Here is a 22,711-nt window from a genome sequence, read left to right as displayed (position 1 = left end):
ATGTTCAAGAATCAGTGATAAAGTTGAAGTTACGCGGGGGATGGATCTTTCAGCAAGACAATGATCCAAAACACCGCTCCAAATCTACTCAGGCATTCATGCAGAGGAACAATTACAATGTTCTGGAATGACCATCCCAGTCCCCAGACCTGAATATCATTGAACATCTGTGGGATCATTTGAAGAGGGCTGTCCATGCTCGGCGACCATCAAACTTATCTGAACTGGAATTGTTTTGTAAAGAGGAATGGTCAAAAATACCTTCATCCAGGATCCAGGAACTCATTAAAAGCTACAGGAAGCAACTAGAGGCTGTTATTTTTGCAAAAGGAGGATCTACTAAATATTAATGTCACTTTTCTGGTGAGGTGCCCATACTTATGCAACTGTCACATTTTGTTTGAATGCAGATTGCACATTTTCTGTTAGTACAATAAACCTCATTTCAAGGAAGAAACATTACTGTGTCCAACAGTTATTACATATATCAAACTGAAATAGCTGTTGCAAAAACACCAATTTTTATTAAACATTAAGCTTAAGATTAATAGGGGTGCCCAAACTTTTTCATATAACTGTATATTTTAGCAGACGATAAAGTTCTTAAAATAATTTTCACAAATTTACTGTCAGTAGGTTTCTCTCTGGGGCTAGCAGTGGTTACTTTATGACCTAACATTACAAATATATAAAAGAAAACAGATTAAAATTCCATTTTAAGCACAGTCCCCAATGTACAGACCGGTGAGAATCAGAGTGGCCATCCTGATTTCGAGGCATTACCCAGTGCTTAAAATCTGATAACAGTGCTTCGCAGAGGACGTTTAAGAGAACACTATGTCCACATTGGTGTACAAGGATAGGTATTATTACTTATTAGTATCACTATTGTTTAGAATGTGTCATTTTATAGACAATCATCTTGGCTATCTTATACATAAATTTGACTTGCAACTACTTAGCATATAATTAGTAATGCAGATTCTAGTCATGGGTCACTGCATTGTTAAAAAGAGAAACAGCATCATCAAGCTCATCGATAGTGGTCTCTCGGCCAAGAAAATTGCCAAACTGCATCATGTAAGTGCCATGATAGTTTGAAGAATATGAAATGAAGTTCGTCCATCCATTCAAAAGCCTGGTGGATGTCCAGGCAAAATATCAGAGTCAACAAGTCAGCTCATCACAAGGTCTATCAGTTCTGGTGCGACAAACACTGCAGTGGAGGTGGCTCGTATGCTTCATAATAGTGAGATCACAAACATCAATGCAAGCACCGTGCAACACACATTACGCAAGTCTGGAATAGTGGCCCAAAAAATTTGAAGAAGCCTCGTCTTCAATATAGTCATTAGAAGCGTCAGCTCAAATTTGCAAAAAAGTGTGAAAATTGGACAGTAGAAGATTGGAGATGGATGATTTGGAGCCTTGAGTCAAAAATTCAATAGACTAGGCTCTGATGAGTGAAAATGGGTTCTGGGAGACACAAGAAAAAAAGGGACTAAAAGATCGAGAAATTGAAGGAACTGTCAAGTTTGGTGGAGGAAGGCTGATGATATGGGTTTTTTTTCACAGCCAAAGGCGTTGAATACTTCACCAGTATCAATGGTGGTCTCAATGATGAGCTATATGTGAGTATCCTACAAGGTGAGTTACTTTGTACACTCAAATACTATTGGCATGAAAAGGACGACATAGTGTTCCAGCAAGACAACGACCCAAAGCATATGTCGATATTGGCGAAGAAATGGTTCAGTGACAATGAAGTAGAGGTGCTGGATTAGCCGCACAGTCCCCAGACCTCAACCCAATCGAACACTTGTGGGTAGAGTTGAAGAAAAAGCTGTATACATACTCGAGTGAGTCGACCAATATGCACCACCTTTGGGAACGTGTAGCAGAAACCTGGGATCAGATTTCAGTTGAGACATGTTTGAATCTGATCGAGAGCATTCCCAGAAGGATTCAGGCAGTGTTGAAAGCACAAGGTGGATTTACAAATTATTTACAAAATTATACAAAATTTGTGTTTTTAAGAGCAAAACAGTAACAATGCAGTGACATGACAAGCATCTGAATAACTAATCATATGCAAAATAGTTGCAAGTCAAATTTATGTATGAGATAGCCAAGATGATTGTCTATAAAATGATGGTATCCTCACAGTCGAAGCAGTAGTGGATGGCGAGATATGGAGTCTGAAAGTCAAAAGTTCAAAACATTGTTACCCCTTTGCTTGTCAGTTTATCTTGGAACTGTGGAAAAGTGAGTTCAAAAATTGTATATAGATATTAGAGTTTTATTAAGGACTGAAATATTGTGTCAGCATTTAGTTAAAGGCTGTTTTATTTAACTGGCTGATCAAGTATGGGTAATCACATAACTGGTAGTGTTGAGCGAGCACTAAAATGCTCGGGTGCTCGAAACTCGGGCCGAGCTCTCCGTGATACTCGGGTGCTCGACCTGAGCAACGAGCCCAATGTTAGTCTATGGGAGACCCGAGCATTTTTGCGGCGGCACCCCCGGCAGTCTGTAGGAAGCCTAAAAAGTGCCCAAAACGATAGTGACAGTGCTCAAATGACATGGGAACAGCATGGGGATCGCCCCAGGAAGCATTTCTGACCCCCAGGTCACTGTTGTCAACAACGTGTTCAGAGGTATTAAGCCACTTTTACAGGCTCATAATAAAACGTTCAAAAACGAAAGTGAAACTTTTTCCTGTGAAATATGTTAAGGAATTTCTTTTCCAGGGTAAACACTTGTGTATAAGGTAAAATAAATAACCAAAAACAAAAATACTCCTCCACACCTTGGGCTATGTTCACAAGTAGCATTTTTTATCCATTTTTGCACTTTTGTATTGCTTTCAACTGTGACAAATGCATTCACCGGGAATCCATACTCAGTTCCCAGCCGCCCTGCAGCCGGGTGTCCACACACAGTCCCCAGCCGCCTGGGGGCGGCCGGGTGTCCATAAATGGTCGCCAGCCGCCCCTATTTCTCCGCGGAACATCCCCACAGACTTTTCTTAGCCCGGCCTACTTTAGGGCAGCATTGGACGAGCCCACCAGAGAACCAGACTCCTCCGGTGGGCCCTGTCTTCTCCATCAGGGGAGTTGAGAGTGCCAAGGTGAGGAGCATGATGATGATGATAGAAGTTAGCATCTGCTTTGTTTTGTTGGAATGCAAGCGTAAGTGTGCAACATGCCACCCACCCCCAGGCTGAAATACCATACTGCTAGCTTGCTTGCACTTGAAATTGGGCCTTTTAGGCATGTGGAGGCAGATGCCAGCCACCATGTCATGGCTGCGTCGGCGGCCCTTTTATCCATACTCAGTCCCAAGCCACCTGGCGGCCGGGTGTCCACGCTCTGTCCCCAGCCGCCAGGGGGCGGCCAGGTGTCTACACTCGGTCCCCAGCCGCCCCACTGCCGGGTGTCCCCACACGGTCCCCAGCCGAATGGGGGCGGCCGGGTGTCCATAAACGGTCCCCAGCCGCCCCTATTTCTCCTGTTACCGACCCACACACTTTTCTTAGACTGGCCTGCTTTAGGGCAGCATTGGACGAGCCCACCAGAGAACCAGACTCCTCCGGTGGGCCCTGGCTTCTCCATCAGGGGAGTTGAGAGTGCCAAGGTGAGGAGCATGATGATGGTGATAGAAGTTAGCATCTGCTTTGTTTTCTTGGAATGCAAGCGCATGTATGTAGTAGCGGCTAGGCCTTAGGTGGTCAACGTTTTGGCGCATATCCTACCTCCTCCGAGGATTGCTGGATGTTTTCCTGCTACTATCCCAGTTCTATGACTCCCGTTAAAACAAAGTTTCAGGTGATAAATGATGGATGAGGTACTGGCAAAGGAGAAAGAGCAGGAGGAACAGGGACCATTCACATCAATACCAGGCCAGTCAACCACACATGTCTTGTAGGATATGTTTCTGTAACAAAAGGAGTGGTTCTGCTGCACAGTTATAGGGCATACAGTGAGTGCAATGCCTACCAAACATTTCGAGGCACTCCAATGCCCCTTGGAAGTGACATGGAGGTCAGAGGGCCTTAACTAAACCGTTTTTTTCCATTTATAGCAACTGGGTCTCCTGTACACTGTTGGCCTAAGCAGTGAATGGAAGGTTTTCCAAAAATTATGAGGAACTGCAATGCCCCTTGAAACAGATGTAAATTACAGCGTACTAAAAACCTTCTACCCATTATTGGGGAGTGGGTCTCCATTTGTTTTCGCCTTTGCATTGAAAAGCAAAAGCTGACTAAAATTAGGAGGAAATGCAATGCCCGTTGGAAGAGTCGTGGAGGTTAGAGGTAATTAAAAACAACATTTCAATGCCCCTCGGAAGAGACGTGGAGGTCACAGTAGCTTGACAAGATGGTTTTAATGCCCCTTGAAAGAGACGTGGAGGTCACAGTAGCTTTACAAGGCTGTTTTAATGCCCCTCGAAAGAGACATGGAGGTCGCAGTAGCATAACAAGACGCTTTTAATGCCCCTTGGAAAAGTGGTGGAGGTCGCAGTAGCTTAACAAGACGGTTTTAATGCCCCTCAGAAGAGACATGGAGGTCGCAGTAGCATAACAAGACGCTTTTAATGCCCCTTGGAAAAGTGGTGAAGGTCGCAGTAGCTTAACCATACGGTTTTAATGCCCCTCAGAAGAGACATGGAGGTCGCAGTAGCATAACAAGACGCTTTTAATGCCCCTTGGAAAAGTGGTGGAGGTCGCAGTAGCTTAACAAGATGGTTTTAATGCCCCTCGGAAGAGACGTGGAGGTCACAGTTGTTAGAACTCTCCTGTTAGGTTTTTTCTATTTTGCTGGTCACATGACCGTTTTTGCCTATTTAATCCTGCTCCGTCCTTCTGGCCTTGCTGGACTTCATTGTAATTTCTACTCTTAAGCTAGCCAGGTGCTTTGTTACTTTTCTCAGTCAGTTTAGCTAGGTCTTTTGACCTCTATGTTCTATGTTGTTTGTTTGTCTTTTTACTGCTACAATTTCTGCTAGGAGGTGTCCATCTTTCTCCCAGTCCCTAGTTCTTGTAGGGATCCCTCCCTCACATCTATAGGTCTTCGTTCAGACTAGCTGAGGACTTTAGCGGGTCTGATCGCAGGATCAGGTTCCCCGTTACATTGTAGGGATCTAGCTTAGTTCTATTATAGGGACCGATCTCCTGTCTTTCCTTAGTGCTTGTAGCAGATCATAACAGTAAGTCCAGCCCAAAAAATTTCTCTAAGGAAAGACCTCCAGTTTCCATCATGGTGTCGGTTCAGGATTTGGCTCAACGCCTGCAGGGACTCTCTCTGGAGGTGGCCGAGCTCCAACAACACGTGAGTAGCTGTTCTGGAGCGCATTGTGTGGAGCCAAAGGTACGATTGCCTGATTTATTTTTTGGTGAACAACAAGATTTTTTTTCCTTTAAAAATGCTTGTTTATTGCATTTTCGTTTGAGACCCAGATCCTCTGGTGATGAATCACAGCGTATAGGGTTCATAATGTCACTTTTGCGCAAAGAACCTCAGGGATGGGCCTTTTCTCTCCAACCTAGTGATCCGTGCTTTAGATCAGTGGATAGTTTTTTTTCTGCTTTGGGGTTGTTGTATGATGATCCTGATCGTGTCTCATCAGCTGAGATGGAATTGAGACATTTGAGGCAGGGATCAGGTAATGTAGAAAATTATTGTACTCTCTTCCGTCGGTGGTCTGCTCAGGTGGGGTGGAACGATTCAGCTCTGAAAAGTTTGTTTCTTGCTGGGCTAGGTGAAAGGGTTAAGGATCTGCTGATTGCTTATCCTACACCTGGAAATTTGCAGGAGGCAATGCAATTAGCTATACAGGTGGACAGGAGACTGCGTGCAAGGGTTAATGAGAGTAAATCCTCTGCCATGTCAGCTCCGAGTCTTGAGAGGGTCTGTACTGACACTGGAGAGCCGATGGAGATTGGGGCGATGTCACCCCACTCTCAGGAAAAAGACTGCAGGTTTTCTGAAGGTTTGTGCTTTTATTGCGGCAAATCTGACCATTTCATTAAGAACTGTGTGCTTCGTATGAACAAAGAAAAAAAAAAAAGGTCAGTTACGCCCGTATAGCCTGTTTAAACACTAAGGGTGTATTTCTTTCTGCTACTACCGCAGCTCAGGAAGAATTAATTGAATTTCGGGTATTTGTGGATTGTGGTTCAACTCTGAATGTGATTGATGGGGGATTCTTGGAAAAACATAATTTAAAACCCAAACCTTTGTCATCCCCTATTGCCGTGGTTTCTGTCGATGGCTCTCCCTTGAAATGTGTTACTCACAAGGTTTATGAATTTCCCCTCACTATTAATGGTATTCACCAAGAAAATGTGGATTTGGTGGTATTAAATAATTTGCCTTCTACAGTAGTTTTGGGGTTGCCCTGGTTAAAATTGCACAATCCTGTACTGGATTGGTCTACCAATGAAATTAAGTCCTGGAGCCCTAAGTGTTATGACAAGTGTTGTAACAGGCGCATTGCTGCTGTGGATAAAGGGGAATTACCTGTACCTATTCAGGATTTTTGGAAAGTTTTTTCTGAGGAGGAGTCGCAAATTTTGCCTCCCCATAGAGACTACGATTGTACCATTGAATTTGTCCCTGGAGCGATTCTTCCTAAAAGTCGTTTATTTAATCTGACTATTCCTGAGAGAAAGGCTTTGGAGGAATACATACAGACGAGCTTGGACGCCGGTCATATCAGACCCTCCAAGTCACCTGTGGCTGTTGGATTTTTTTTTGTTAAAAAAAAGGACGGCGGTTTACGTCCTTGTTTGGACTTTCGCGAGATTAATAAAATTACTGTACGCAATCCCTACCCACTGCCATTGATTCCTGATTTGTTTAACCAGTTAGTGGGGGCCAAGTGGTTCTCTAAAATTGATCTCCGGGGGGCATACAATTTGTTGCGCATGAAGGAGGGTGATGAATGGAAGACTGCTTTTAACACTCCTGTGGGTCATTTTGAGAATTTGGTCATGCCTTTTGGTCTTACCAATGCACCAGCATTTTTTCAGAATCTTATTAATGACATCCTTAGACCTTTGATCAGCAAAAATGTGGTTGTGTATTTGGATGACATTTTGATTTATTCGCCTGACCTGGAGTCTCATTGGCGGAGCGTATGTGAGGTATTGCAGTTATTGATTGCCAATTCGCTTTTTGCTAAGCTGGAGAAATGTGAGTTCGCTGTACAGAGAATTAGTTTTTTGGGCTACATTATCTCCAGCGAGGGCTTTGAGATGGACCCAGTGAAAGTTCAAGCTGTGCAGGAATGGCCTAGGCCTATTGGTTTGAAATCGATACAGAGGTTTTTGGGTTTCGCCAATTATTACAGAAAATTCATTAAAAATTTTTCTATTATTGCTAAACCACTGACCGATCTCACCAGGAAAGGTTCTAATACGGTTCAGTGGACTACTGAGGCCATTAAAGCTTTTGTGTTTCTAAAGGAGAGGTTCAGCTCTGCCCCCATCCTTATGCAGCCTGATGTGACTAAGCCATTTTTGGTCGAGGTTGATGCTTCTTCTGTGGGGGTCGGTGCAGTGTTGTCTCAGGAAAACAAGGATGGAGTACATCCCTGTGCTTTTTTTTCAAAAAAATTTTCTTAGACTGAACTTAATTACGATATTGGTAATCGGGAATTGCTGGCTATTAAACTCGCATTTGAACACTGGCGTCATCTCTTGAAAGGTGCTGATTTTCCCCTTCAGGTTTTCACTGATCATAAAAATCTGATCTATCTTGATGCTGCCAAGCGCTTCAATGCCCGTCAGGCTAGGTGGGCACTTTTTTTTTCGCGGTTTAATTTTTCCGTTACTTACATCCTGGGTACCAAGAATGTTAAAGCTGATGCTTTGTCTCACAGCTTTTTTCCCATGGTCGGTGCTGAGGAGGAGGAGAGTATTTTGCAAGAAGGTGTTGTGATTGCTGCATTGGACTCCACTTTGGAAGATGAGATTCTTAAAGCACAGGAGAATGCCCCATCTAACACTCCCCATGGGAGGTTGTTTGTGCCTAGGACCTTTAGGAGAGATTTGTTTGTTGAGTGTCATGAGTCTCGGTTGGCAGGTCATCCTGGAATTTCTGAGACCAAGAGACTTGTGGGTCGCAGTTTTTGGTGGCCTGGATGGCAGAAGGAAGTCATTAAGTGGGTGCGTCAATGTACTGTGTGTGCTAGATCTAAGTCTTCACATACTCCTGCTGCGGGGTTGCTTTGCCCTCTGGAGGTTCCTAGTGCACCTTGGACACATCTGGCTATGGACTTTATTACTGACCTTCCCCCCTCTGAGGGTTTCACGGTCATCTGGGTGGTCGTGGACCATTTTAGCAAGATGTGTCACTTGGTTCCCTTCATCAAACTGCCCTGCGCTAAGACACTCGCTAAGGCCTTTGTCAAGGAGATTGTCAGACTCCATGGTGTTCCTACTGACATTGTTTCTGATAGGGGACCTCAGTTCGTGGCTCGTTTTTGGCGTGCCTTTTGTGACAGGTTGGGAGTTCATTTGTCATTTTCATCTGGATATCATCCTGAGTCTAATGGCCAGACAGAAAGGAAGAACCAGGATGTTGAGCAGTTCTTGTGTTGTTTTGTGGCCGACAATCAAGAGGGGTGGTCTGAGTTTCTGCCGCTTGCTGAATTTGCTCTGAACAACCATACATCCTCTTCTGCTGGGTGTTCGCCTTTTTTTTGTTGTTCTGAGAGACATCCATCTTTTGGGTCATTCTCCAAATTGGTATCGGCTGTGCCTGAGGAGGAGAGTTTTTCCGGTGATTTGGAAAGAGTTTGGACGGATGCGCGTGGTAATCTTCAGGAGGCTAACAAAAAATCTAAGAGGTACTTTGACAGTAAACGTCAAGAGGTTTTGTTTACGGTTGGTGACATGGTTTGGTTGTCCTCTAAGAATCTGCGGTTGAGGATTCCTTCTAAAAAATTGGGTCCCAAGTTTGCAGGGCCCTTTAAAGTGCTTCAGGTAGTTAACCAATCTGCTGTTAGGTTGGAGGTTCCTACCTCCTGGAAGATTAATCCGGTGTTTCATGTTTCTCTATTGAAAAAAGCTTATGTATCAGATAGAGACGCCACTGCCACTGTTCATCCAGTGGTGGAGGACGGGGAATATGAAATTTCCCGCATCCTTAATTCTAGACGGTATAGAGGGAGTTTGCAGTATCTCGTCGCTTGGAAGGGTTTCGGTCCCGAGGATAACTCATGGGTGAGGGCAGATGATGTTTCTGCTTCCAGACTTGTCAGAGTTTCACAAGAGGTTTCCTGATAAGCCTGGGCCTAGGGGATCCGGAGGTTCCTCATAGAAGAGGGGGTACTGTTAGAACTCTCCTGTTAGGTTTTTTCTATCTTGCTGGTCACATGACTGTTTTTGCCTATTTAATCCTGCTCCGCCCTTCTGGCCTTGCTGGACTTAATTGTAATTTCTACTCTTAAGCTAGCCAGGTGCTTTGTTACCTTTCTCAGTCAGTTTAGCTAGGTCTTTTGACCTCTATATTCTATGTTGTTTGTTTGTCTTTTTACTGCTACAATTTCTGCTAGGAGGTGTCCATCTTTCTCCCAGTCCCTAGTTCTTGTAGGGATCCCTCCCTCACATCTATAGGTCTTCGTTCAGACTTGCTGAGGACTTTAGCGGGTCTGATCGCAGGATCAGGTTCCCCGTTACATCATAGGGATCTAGCTTAGTTCTATTGTAGGGACAGATCTCCTGTCTTTCCTTAGTGCTTGTAGCTGATCATAACAACAGTAGTTTAACAAGATGGTTTTAATGCCCCTTGCAAGATCCATACAGTACAGCATATTACAAACATTATTCCCATTATTGGGAAGTAGGTCTCCCATAGTCTTTGCTTATGCCTTCCAAGCAAAAGCTGCCAAAAATTAGGATCGAGGAACTTGCAATACCCTTACAAGAGTCTTACAGAACAGCATATTACAAACATTATTCCCATTATTGGGAAGTGGGTCTCGCATAGACTTTGCTTACGCCTTCCAAGCAAAAGCTGCCAAAAATTTGGACGGAGGAACTTGCAATGCTTCTTACAAGAGCCATGCAGTACAGCATATTACAAACATTATTCCCATTATTGGGGAGTGGGTCTCCCATAGTACTTGCTTATGCCTTCCAAGCAAAAGCTTCCAAAAATTACGACGGAGCACCTTGCAATGCCTCTTACAAGAGCCATGCAGTACAGCATATTACAAACATTATTCCCATTATTGGGGAGTGGGTCTCCCATAGTATTTGCTTATGCCTTCCAAGCAAAAGCTGCCAAAAATTAGGACGTAGGAACTTGCAATACCCTTACAAGAGCCATGCAGTACAGCATATTACAAACATTATTCCCATTATTGGAGAGTGGGTCTTCCATAGTATTTGCTTATGCTTTCCAAGCAAAAGCTGCCAAAAATTAGGACGGAGGAACTTGCAATGCCCCTTACAAGAGCCATGCAGTACAGCATATTACAAACATTATTCCCATTATTGGGGAGTGGGTCTCCCATAGTCTTTGCTTATGCCTTCCAAGCAAAAGGTGCCAAAAATTAGGAGGAAATGCAATGCCCGTTCGAAGAGTCGTGGAGGTTAGAGTTAATTAAAAACAACATTTCGATCACCCTTGGAAGAGCTGTGGAGTTCTGAGTGGTTTAACAAGACGCTTTTAATGCCCCTCAGAAGAGACGTGGAGGTCCCAGTAGCTTAACAGGACGGTTTTAATGCCCCTCAGAAAAGTGGTGGAGGTCCCAGTAGCTTAACAAGACGCTTTTAATGCCCCTCAGAAGAGACGTGGAGGTCCCAGTAGCTTAACAAGAAGCTTTTAATGCCCCTCGGAAAAGTGGTGGAGGTCCCAGTAGCTTAACAAGATGCTTTTAATGCCCCTCAGAAGAGACATGGAGATCCAGTAGTTTAACAAGACGCTTTTAATGCCCCTCAGAAGAGACGTGGAGGTCCCAGTAGCTTAACAAGATGCTTTTAATGCCCCTCAGAAAAGTGGTGGAGGTCCCAGTAGCTTAACAAGACGCTTTTAAAGCCCCTCAGAAGAGACGTGGAGGTCCCAGTAGCTTAACAAGATACTTTTAATGCCCCTCGGAAAAGTGGTGGAGGTCCCAGTAGCTTAACAAGACACATGTAATGCCCCTCAGAAGAGAGGTGGAGGTCCCAGTAGCTTAACAAGACGCATTTAATGCCCCTCGGAAAAGTGGTGGAGGTCCCAGTAGCTTAACAAGACGCTTTTAATGCCCCTCAGAAGAGACGTGGAGGTCCCAGCAGCTTAACAAGATGCTTTTAATGCCCCTCGGAAAAGTGGTGGCGGTCCTAGTAGCTTAACAAGACGCTTTTAATGCCCCTCAGAAGAGACGTGGAGGTCCCAGTAGCTTAACAAGATGCTTTAAATGCCCCTCGGAAAAGTGGTGGAGGTCCCAGTAGCTTAACAAGATGCTTTTAATGCCCCTCAGAAGAGACGTGGAGGTCCCAGTAGCTTAACAAGACGCTTTTAATGCCCCTCGGAAAAGTGGTGGAGGTCCCAGTAGCTTAATAAGGCGCTTTTAATGTCCCTCAGAAGAGATGTGGAGGTCCCAGTAGCTTATCAAGGCGCTTTTAATGCCCCTCGGAAAAGTCGTGGAGGTCCCAGTAGCTTAACAAGACGCTTTTAATGCCCCTCAGAAGAGACGTGGAGGTCCCAGTAGCTTAACAAGACGCTTTTAATGCCCCTCGGAAAAGTGGTGGAGGTCCCAGTAGCTTAACAAGATGCTTTTAATGCCCCTCAGAAGAGACATGGAGATCCAGTAGTTTAACAAGACGCTTTTAATGCCCCTCAGAAGAGACGTGGAGGTCCCAGTAGCTTAGCAAGATGCTTTTAATGCCCCTCGGAAAAGTGGTGGAGGTCCCAGTAGCTTAACAAGATGCTTTTAATGCCCCTCAGAAGAGACGTGGAGGTCCCAGTAGCTTAACAAGACGCTTTTAATGACCCTCGGAAAAGTGGTGGAGGTCCCAGTAGCTTAAAAAGACGCTTGTAATGCCCCTCAGAAGAGACGTGGAGGTCCCAGAAGCTTAACAAGACGCTTTTAATGCCCCTCGGAAAAGTGGTGGAGGTCCCAGTAGCTTAACAAGACGCTTTAATGCCCCTCAGAAGAGACGTGGAGGTCCCAGCAGCTTAACAAGATGCTTTTAATGCCCCTTGGAAAAGTGGTGGAGGTCCCAGTAGCTTAACAAGACGCTTTTAATGCCCCTCAGAAGAGACGTGGAGGTCTCAGTAGCTTAACAAGATGCTTTTAATGCCCCTCGGAAAAGTGGTGGAGGTCCCAGTAGCTTAACAAGACGCTTTTAATGCCCCTCAGAAGAGACGTGGAGGTCCCAGTAGCTTAACAAGATGCTTTTAATGCCCCTCGGAAAAGTGGTGGAGGTCCCAGTAGCTTAACAAGACGCATGTAATGCCCCTCAGAAGAGAGGTGGAGGTCCCAGTAGCTTAACAAGACGCTTTTAATGCCCCTCGGAAAAGTGGTGGAGGTCCCAGTAGCTTAACAAGACGCTTTTAATGCCCCTCAGAAGAGAAGTGGAGGTCCCAGCAGCTTAACAAGATGCTTTTAATGCCCCTCGGAAAAGTGGTGGAGGTCCCAGTAGCTTAACAAGACGCTTTTAATGCCCCTCAGAAGAGACGTGGAGGTCCCAGTAGCTTAACAAGATGCTTTTAATGCCCCTCGGAAAAGTGGTGGAGGTCCCAGTAGCTTAACAAGATGCTTTTAATGCCCCTCAGAAGAGACGTGGAGGTCCCAGTAGCTTAACAAGACGCTTTTAATGCCCCTCGGAAAAGTGGTGGAGGTCCCAGTAGCTTAACAAGGCGCTTTTAATGTCCCTCAGAAGAGATGTGGAGGTCCCAGTAGCTTTTCAAGACGCTTTTAATGCCCCTCGGAAAAGTCGTGGAGGTCCCAGTAGCTTAACAAGACGCTTTTAATGCCCCTCAGAAGAGACGTGGAGGTCCCAGTAGCTTAACAAGACGCTTTTAATGCCCCTCGGAAAAGTGGTGGAGGTCCCAGTAGCTTAACAAGATGCTTTTAATGCCCCTCAGAAGAGACATGGAGATCCAGTAGTTTAACAAGACGCTTTTAATGCCCCTCAGAAGAGACGTGGAGTTCCCAGTAGCTTAACAAGATGCTTTTAATGCCCCTCGGAAAAGTGGTGGAGGTCCCAGAAGCTTAACAAGACGCTTTTAATGCCCCTCAGAAGAGACGTGGAGGTCCCAGTAGCTTAACAAGACGCTTTTAATGACCCTCGGAAAAGTGGTGGAGGTCCCAGTAGCTTAACAAGACGCTTGTAATGCCCTTCAGAAGAGACGTGGAGGTCCCAGTAGCTTAACAAGACGCTTTTAATGCCCCTCGGAAAAGTGGTGGAGGTCCCAGTAGCTTAACAAGACACTTTTAATGCCCCTCAGAAGAGACGTGGAGGTCCCAGCAGCTTAACAAGATGCTTTTAATGCCCCTTGGAAAAGTGGTGGAGGTCCCAGTAGCTTAACAAGACGCTTTTAATGCCCCTCAGAAGAGACGTGGATGTCTCAGTAGCTTAACAAGATGCTTTTAATGCCCCTCGGAAAAGTGGTGGAGGTCCCAGTAGCTTAACAAGACGCTTTTAATGCCCCTCAGAAGAGACGTGGAGGTCCCAGTAGCTTAACAAGATGCTTTTAATGCCCCTCAGAAAAGTGGTGGAGGTCCCAGTAGCTTAACAAGACGCTTTTAAAGCCCCTCAGAAGAGACGTGGAGGTCCCAGTAGCTTAACAAGATACTTTTAATGCCCCTCGGAAAAGTGGTGGAGGTCCCAGTAGCTTAACAAGACACATGTAATGCCCCTCAGAAGAGAGGTGGAGGTCCCAGTAGCTTAACAAGACGCATTTAATGCCCCTCGGAAAAGTGGTGGAGGTCCCAGTAGCTTAACAAGACGCTTTTAATGCCCCTCAGAAGAGACGTGGAGGTCCCAGCAGCTTAACAAGATGCTTTTAATGCCCCTCGGAAAAGTGGTGGCGGTCCTAGTAGCTTATCAAGACGCTTTTAATGCCCCTCAGAAGAGACGTGGAGGTCCCAGTAGCTTAACAAGATGCTTTAAATGCCCCTCGGAAAAGTGGTGGAGGTCCCAGTAGCTTAACAAGATGCTTTTAATGCCCCTCAGAAGAGACGTGGAGGTCCCAGTAGCTTAACAAGACGCTTTTAATGCCCCTCGGAAAAGTGGTGGAGGTCCCAGTAGCTTAATAAGGCGCTTTTAATGTCCCTCAGAAGAGATGTGGAGGTCCCAGTAGCTTATCAAGGCGCTTTTAATGCCCCTCGGAAAAGTCGTGGAGGTCCCAGTAGCTTAACAAGACGCTTTTAATGCCCCTCAGAAGAGACGTGGAGGTCCCAGTAGCTTAACAAGACGCTTTTAATGCCCCTCGGAAAAGTGGTGGAGGTCCCAGTAGCTTAACAAGATGCTTTTAATGCCCCTCAGAAGAGACATGGAGATCCAGTAGTTTAACAAGACGCTTTTAATGCCCCTCAGAAGAGACGTGGAGGTCCCAGTAGCTTAGCAAGATGCTTTTAATGCCCCTCGGAAAAGTGGTGGAGGTCCCAGTAGCTTAACAAGATGCTTTTAATGCCCCTCAGAAGAGACGTGGAGGTCCCAGTAGCTTAACAAGACGCTTTTAATGACCCTCGGAAAAGTGGTGGAGGTCCCAGTAGCTTAAAAAGACGCTTGTAATGCCCCTCAGAAGAGACGTGGAGGTCCCAGAAGCTTAACAAGACGCTTTTAATGCCCCTCGGAAAAGTGGTGGAGGTCCCAGTAGCTTAACAAGACGCTTTAATGCCCCTCAGAAGAGACGTGGAGGTCCCAGCAGCTTAACAAGATGCTTTTAATGCCCCTTGGAAAAGTGGTGGAGGTCCCAGTAGCTTAACAAGACGCTTTTAATGCCCCTCAGAAGAGACGTGGAGGTCTCAGTAGCTTAACAAGATGCTTTTAATGCCCCTCGGAAAAGTGGTGGAGGTCCCAGTAGCTTAACAAGACGCTTTTAATGCCCCTCAGAAGAGACGTGGAGGTCCCAGTAGCTTAACAAGATGCTTTTAATGCCCCTCGGAAAAGTGGTGGAGGTCCCAGTAGCTTAACAAGACGCATGTAATGCCCCTCAGAGGAGAGGTGGAGGTCCCAGTAGCTTAACAAGACGCTTTTAATGCCCCTCGGAAAAGTGGTGGAGGTCCCAGTAGCTTAACAAAACGCTTTTAATGCCCCTCAGAAGAGAAGTGGAGGTCCCAGCAGCTTAACAAGATGCTTTTAATGCCCCTCGGAAAAGTGGTGGAGGTCCCAGTAGCTTAACAAGACGCTTTTAATGCCCCTCAGAAGAGACGTGGAGGTCCCAGTAGCTTAACAAGATGCTTTTAATGCCCCTCGGAAAAGTGGTGGAGGTCCCAGTAGCTTAACAAGATGCTTTTAATGCCCCTCAGAAGAGACGTGGAGGTCCCAGTAGCTTAACAAGACGCTTTTAATGCCCCTCGGAAAAGTGGTGGAGGTCCCAGTAGCTTAACAAGGCGCTTTTAATGTCCCTCAGAAGAGATGTGGAGGTCCCAGTAGCTTATCAAGACGCTTTTAATGCCCCTCGGAAAAGTCGTGGAGGTCCCAGTAGCTTAACAAGACGCTTTTAATGCCCCTCAGAAGAGACGTGGAGGTCCCAGTAGCTTAACAAGACGCTTTTAATGCCCCTCGGAAAAGTGGTGGAGGTCCCAGTAGCTTAACAAGATGCTTTTAATGCCCCTCAGAAGAGACATGGAGATCCAGTAGTTTAACAAGACGCTTTTAATGCCCCTCAGAAGAGACGTGGAGTTCCCAGTAGCTTAACAAGATGCTTTTAATGCCCCTCGGAAAAGTGGTGGAGGTCCCAGTAGCTTAACAAGACGCTTTTAATGCCCCTCAGAAGAGACGTGGAGGTCCCAGTAGCTTAACAAGACGCTTTTAATGACCCTCGGAAAAGTGGTGGAGGTCCCAGTAGCTTAACAAGACGCTTTTAATGCCCCTCAGAAAAGACGTGGAGGACCCAGTAGCTTAACAAGTCGCTTTTAATGTTCCTTGGAAAAGTGTTGGAGGTCCCAGTAACTTAACAAGACGCTTTTATTGCCCCTTGGAAAAGTGGTGGAGGTCCCAGTAGCTTAACAAGATGCTTTTAATGCCCCTCAGAAGAGACGTGGAGGTCCCAGTAGCTTAACAAGACGCTTTTAATGCCCCTCTGAAGAGACGTGTTGGTCCCAGTAGCTTAACAAGACGCTTCTAATGCCCCTCGGAAAAGTGGTGGAGGTCGCAGTAACTTAACAAGACGCTTTTAATGCCCCTCGGAAAAGTGGTGGAGGTCGCAGTAGCTTAACAAGACGCTTTTAATGCCCCTTACAAGAGCCATACAGAACAGCATCTTAAAAACATTATTCCCATTATTGGGGAGTGTGTCTCCCATAGTATTTGCTTATGCCTTCCAAGCAAAAGCTGCCAAAAATTAGGATGGAGGAACTTGCAATGCCCCTTACAAGAGCCATTCAGTACAGCATATTACAAACATTATTCAAATGATTGGGGAGTGGGTCTCCCATAGTATTTGCTTATGCCTTCCAAGCAAAAGCTGCCAAAAATTAGGATGGAGGAACTTGCAATGCCCCTTACAAGAGCCATGCAGTACAGCATATTACAAACATTGTTCCCATTATTGGGGAGTGGGTCTCCCATAGTCTTTGCTTATGCCTTCCAAGCAAAAGCTGCCAAAAATTAGGACGGAGGAACTTGCAGTGCCCCTAACAAGAGCTATGCAGTACAGCATATTACAAACATTATTCCCATGATTGGGGAGTGGGTCTCCCATAGCATTTGCTTATGCCTTCCAAGCAAAAGCTGCCAAAAATTAGGACGGAGGAACTTGCAATGCCCCTTACAAGAGCCATACAGTACAGCATCTTAAAAATATTATTCCCATTATTGGGGAGTGGGTCCCCCACAGTCTTTGTTATGCCTTCCAAGCAAAAGCTGACAAAAATAAGGACAGAGGAACTTTCAATAATGGCAACACGGACCACGGTCACACTGGTGGTATAGTGGTGGTGGAGGCCGAGGATAAGGAGAAGAACATAAAACAGCCGAAATGAAGAAGCGTATACCCATGTGTGGGTGTGAAGCGGTGCATGTGAATACACCTCCCGAAAAAACACAGTGGATTTGACTTTATGTTACTCTGCCGTCATTTGGTGGTGATGAGAAGTCTGGCCCAATCCAGCCCTTGTTCATTTTGATAAGGGTCAGCTTGTCAGCATTGTCAGTTGACAGGCGAGTGCGCTTATCAGTTATAATTCCCCCAGTTGCACTAAAAACACGCTCCGATAACACGCTAGCGGCAGGGCAGGCCAGGACCTCCAAGGTGTACAGAGCGAGTTCATTCCAAGTGTCCAGCTTGGATACCCAATAATTAAAAGGCACAGAGGAATCACGGAGGACGCTGGTATGGTCGGCAAGGTGCTCCCTCACCATCTTTTGAAACTTTCCACTCCTTGTGAGAGTACCTCGCGCCTCAGGGCCCGTAAGCTGGGCGGGTCTCAGAAAACTGTCCCAGAACGTTGACAGTGTTCCCCTGCCTCTGCTGGATTGGAGTTGCCTCTCTCTCGCTTGTACGCCTTGGTTGGTCAACGAACTGTGACCTCTGCCGCTAGCGTGTTCAGATGGGAACTTTTTTAACAGTTCTGCAGCAAGGGCCTTCTGGTACTGCCCCATTTTTGTAGACCTCTCCACCTCAGGAATAAGAGAGTGAAAGTTCTCCTTGTAGCGGGGGTCTAAAAGTGTCAACAACCAGTAATGACTGTCACCCAACATTTTGACAACGCGAGGGTCACGGTTAAGGCAGCGTATCATAAAGTCAGCCATGTGTGGCACCCCAGGTCTGGTCGCCACAGTGGCTGCAATGTGATGTCTGAGAGCAGGTGGGAGGTTCCCTGGTTGGGGACAATTAGCATGCAGCACCTCCTGCCTCAGGCCAGAGAGTGGAGAAACCAGCCCTTTATAAACTGGATCTGGGGCGGGGTTAGACAGTGAAGTTCCAGAGAAGTTCCTGAGAGGGACAGGTCAGCAGCAGGCTGAGGAGTCCCTGTAGGCAGAGGAGGAACACAAGGCCAGGAGGGGAGCTAGCAGAGCTCGTCCGGCCTAGAGACTTACAAAGCCGGACACTGGAGTCCGAGGCTGTGAGGGTTATAAGCCCAGCAGCAGAAAACCACCATGCAGGGGACTTCAAGTCCTCTGGCCCAAGGAAGCCCGGAGGCTCAGCCACACGAGAGGGACCACTACTGCCCCGGAGGGGTGAGAAGTACGGAAGGCCCGAGTCGCCAGTCATACGTGTGAGAACAACACGGCACACTCAGGGACGTGGGCTAAGAATAGCCAAGAAAGAATGAAGTCAGCACGGTAGGCCTACAAACTCCCCCTGACCAGCTGGATTTCCCAGTTGCTCTCAGACTGACCAGGCCTTCATTGTTAACCTGTATTCCGGACGGGTCCCTTAATACCGCCAACAGTAAAGACCCTGACTTGCATGACAGACTCCGTGTGGTTACTGCTTCTCCCGCGCACCATCACCACCAACATCCGTGCTTTCTGCCTTGAGGCTATACTCCTCCCGTGGGGAGTTATACTATCCTCTGCTGCATTCCCAATACCAGCCTCAGCGGTCTGCCCTGCAGCGGCGGTACACTCTGACCGCAATCCACGGGTGGCGTAGTCGGACATTTAAATATCACAAAACCACACAAATAGACTGCCATTGGGATTGACCGCCCTGAGCCACGGGACCTGGTCCCCACCACGCAAAGACTACAACCCCAGGCATCCACAAACGGTCCGGTTCCGGGTATCCCCACACTCACATGGCCCAGGGGGCGCGTCAGCTTTTGGCGTAGTCGGCAGGATTTCGTGCCCGCCACCAACGGGTACTGCGTGCCTGAAGAAAGACTGTAAAACTTACTTTGGTGGAGTTTCCCGCCATCCGCAGCCGTTTCCCGCCATCCACGGCCATTTTCCCGCCATCGGGCGCCATCTTTGGGATGCCGCGTGGGAAGAAGAGGGGCGTGGATGACGAAAGCGCCCGAGAACTGGAGCCCCGCCTTACGCACGGACGCTGCGCAAGGTCCTGAAAGGAGCCGAGCGGACGCTGCCGTCACCGGGACGCGACGCAAGGTCCTCAACCCCGACGGTCGCCTGCGGAGCCGAGGCCTACAGAAGAAAAGCAATGGAAGGTAGGCCACGGTTGACTAGGGGGGAAGAAGATGACAGAAGCGGAGGGAACTGCCACCGCCAGCGCGGCCGCTGCCGCAGTAATGCCGTTAACGATGCCTTATATCCCCGGAGCGGCCTGGTTGCCCCAGTACTCAGGTGAGTCGCATACCCTGAGCGACTTTAAAGAGAGACTGTATAGCCTATTCAAGGTGTACCCCCTGACGGAGGAACAAAAAGTGACCATACTGATAGGCCAGTTAACCGGCGCGGCCCAACGAGAAGTAACGTCCCGGTCAGTCAGGGACAAGGGGACCGCGAAGGAGATTTTAGCCCGTCTAAAGGACACTTTTGATACCCGCACCTCAGCAGAGATCAAAATGAGATTTTATGGGTGCAAGCAGCGGGCCCAAGACAGTATAAGAGACTATGCTTTGAATTTGAAAGAGGCCCTGAGAGCCATCAAGCAGGCAGACCCTGACAGTGTGAGGAATGCAGATAAACTGCTGACTGAACAATTCATTGAGGGTCTGCTGTCCAGCGCCCACTGAACTCAGTTACGCCTGATGGCCCTGCAGAACCCTGTGTTAGACTTTGCACAGTTTAAGGACAGAGCCATCCGGGTACTCCAAGAACCCGCACCCGGTGGCGTTGCGGCCTCCAGGCGCCCTGCTATCACTTATCACCAGGAGGCGGCGCCCCAGTCTAAAGAATCTGCAGGAGCCAACGCACAGACCATGAATAGTACCACGTCTACAGACCTACACCATCAGGTCCAAGAACTGACTAAAAGCGTTGCCGCACTAACCAGGACTGAGCAGTCATTGCAGATATCTTCTCCAGGAAAGATCCAGCTGGCTACCAGTCCGGAGGACGTCCCGTGGCGACTACAGAAGAGGTTCCCACCGTCCAGAGGGAAGCCAACGGACCGCTACGACCAGGATGGACAACCCATCTGCCGCCGCTGCAGCCAGCCAGGACATATGGTAAGGTACTGTAATTTAAATGAGCCCAACCTGGGGCAGAGGGCCAACCCCCAGGCGTAAGATCATCAGGCCCGTCAAACTGGCGTGACAAGTATGTGGGGGGACGTCCGGTCTTGCCTGTGGTACTGGATGGCATTCCCATGAGTGCACTGTTGGACACCGGGTCACAGGTAATCACCATCCCCTATGTACTTTTCAAACGGTACTGGGATGACACGGATATTACCCGCTACCCAGATAATGACTTGAGCATCATCGCCAGTAATGGTCAGCCCGTGCCGCAGATGGGGTTCAAGGAGGTGATCATCAAAATTGGTAAAGTTGAACTGCCGGCGCAAGGACTGATTATTGTGGACATTGACCGTCGTGAAAGTCACCCTAAAATAACCTTGGGTACTAAAGTTATTGAAAATTGTCTTTCAGAGATAATTGTTATATTACAGCAGGTTGCAATGAATGCCAGCTCCAGCCAGCAGCGTGTCTTACAAAAGGAGATCAGAGCCCTAATGAAGCGGCAACAGGTAGAACTGTCTGGTGGTGAGATTGGTAGCGTTAGGATGAGTGACCCGTTCCCTATTGACATGCCCCCAAAAAGCGAAATGATGATCTGGTGCCGGACTGCAATCGGGTTAAGAGTTAGAGACTATCAAGCTATGGTAGAACCTGTTTACTCGGACAGTAGGCCCACCGTTTTGACAGCACGGGGGGTGGTCGATGTACGCCATGGGAGGGTACTTGTCCGCATCCTAAACATTGGGGAAAGAGAAGTATAATTGCCCCGGTATGCCACTCTAGCCAAATTGTTCACCGTTAACCAAAACTCTGTAAAGGCCGTGGAACCCTTGCCTCCATCTCAACCAGAGGAGGGTAACGGCTCCAAGAAACAAATGGAGGACTGGTGTCAGAAACTGCATGTGGGCACTGACTCCACTCCCTCACACCAAAAACAGAGAGTCTACCGGGTGGTTCAGGAGTACGAATGAGTCTTTAGCAAACACCCGCTAGACTTTGGGCAAGTAAAGGGGGTAGAACACCAAATCCCCACAGGAGACCATCTACCCATAAAAGAGAGATACCGGCCTGTACCCCCTGCACACTATCAGAATGCCAAGGGTATGTTACGAGAGATGAAGGAGGCTGGGGTGATCAGGGATAGCTGTAGCCCCTGGGCAGCTCCTCTAGTTCTTGTAAAAAAGAAAGATGGCACGATGAGGATGTGTGTAGATTATAGAAAGGTCTCAGTGATTTCAACTGTATGCCGTTCGGACTCTGCAACGCACCAGGGACCTTCCAGAGGCTGATGGAGTGTTATCTGGGGCACAGAAATTTCGAGACGGTCCTACTCTATCTGGACGATGTCATTGTGTATTCCAAGACCTGTGAGGACCATCTAAAGCACCTGGCAGAGGTGTTCGATGCCCTGGCAGGCTTCGGCCTAAAGGTGAAACCCTCCAAGTGTCATCTACTGAAGCCAAAAGTACAGTACCTGGGACACATGGTGAGTGCTGACGGAGTAGCCCCAGACCCTGACAAGATCACGGTGATTAAGGACTGGCCAAGACCCTCCAGCATAAAGGAAGTGCGGCAGTTCCTCGGGTTGATAGGCTACTACCGAAGATTCATCTCCGGGTTCACCAAAATGGCAGCCCCTATGCAGGACCTCCTGTTAGGTCAGTCAAAGACTAAAAGTCAGAAGCCGCCCTTTAAGTGGGACAAGCTGGAGGAGGAGTCTTTCCGCCAGCTGAAGATGGCCCTCACGGGGGATGAGATCCTGGCCTACCCTGATTACGGCCAGCCTTTTATCCTCCACACCGACGCCAGTAACGTGGGGCTAGGAGCCGTACTGTCCCAGATCCAGCAGGGCAGAGAACGGGTAATTACTTATGCTAGCAGAAAGCTGAGACCCACAGAGAGAAACCCTGAGAATTATAGCTCCTTCAAGCTAGAGTTCCTGGCAGTCACCGAACGCTTCAAGCATTACCTGGCTTCTTCTAAGTTCACTGTGTACACGGACAACAACCCGTTGACACACCTGGACACTGCAAGACTTGGTGCCCTAGAGCAGAGATGGATGGCCCGGCTGTCCAATTATGAATTTACTATCAAATACCGGACAGGGCGCGCAAATGCCAACGCAGATGCATTGTCCAGAATGCCTCACTTGCAGGACGGGGGAGAGGATCCAGAAGAACTGGAAGAAATTGAACTCCCTGCATTCCACCGTCATGGGATCACCCAGTGTCCCCACTGCGTAAAAGAGAGGTGCCCTTCCACCGGTACGTTCAATCCCTTACCCCACCACGGCTTGGCAGAGACACAAGATTGTGACCCCGCAGTCCGTCTGGTGAAAGAGATGCTGACCCAGACTGATGCCCACCTTGATCTGGATGCTCCAGAAGAGGTCAAACAGCTGTGGAAGGAGAGGAGCAAGCTGTGTCTCTACGAGGGGAGGCTGTGCCGCAGAACCGTC

At 47.5% G+C, this 22,711-nt stretch overlaps 1 protein-coding gene across 34 annotated transcripts in view; it reads right to left on the bottom strand.

Moving 5' to 3' along the window:
- The window catches only part of LOC141155441 (uncharacterized), a 352,337-nt gene that overhangs the window by 149,874 nt on the left and 179,752 nt on the right, over window positions 1–22,711 (bottom strand). For 19 of the 34 annotated variants that reach the window (XR_012247541.1, XR_012247565.1, XM_073642309.1 and 16 more), the window contains one exon: window positions 628–672. The exons of the other annotated variants lie outside the window; for them this stretch is intronic. Coding sequence is in view for 17 of the 19 variants with exons in the window: in XM_073642309.1 (XP_073498410.1) it covers window positions 628–672 (45 nt within the window). In the remaining 2 variants the exon portion in view is untranslated. The remainder of the gene's footprint in view (window positions 1–627; window positions 673–22,711) is intronic. 34 annotated transcript variants of the gene reach the window in all.

Source organism: Phyllobates terribilis, unplaced genomic scaffold (genome assembly GCF_046119375.1).
Source record: "Phyllobates terribilis strain yellow unplaced genomic scaffold, ASM4611937v1 Scaffold_1__5_contigs__length_1240528914, whole genome shotgun sequence".
In the NCBI taxonomy this organism is placed as follows: domain Eukaryota; kingdom Metazoa; phylum Chordata; class Amphibia; order Anura; family Dendrobatidae; genus Phyllobates; species Phyllobates terribilis.
Note: the sequence above shows the minus strand (reverse complement) of the source record. Positions and strands in the feature narration are given on the sequence as shown.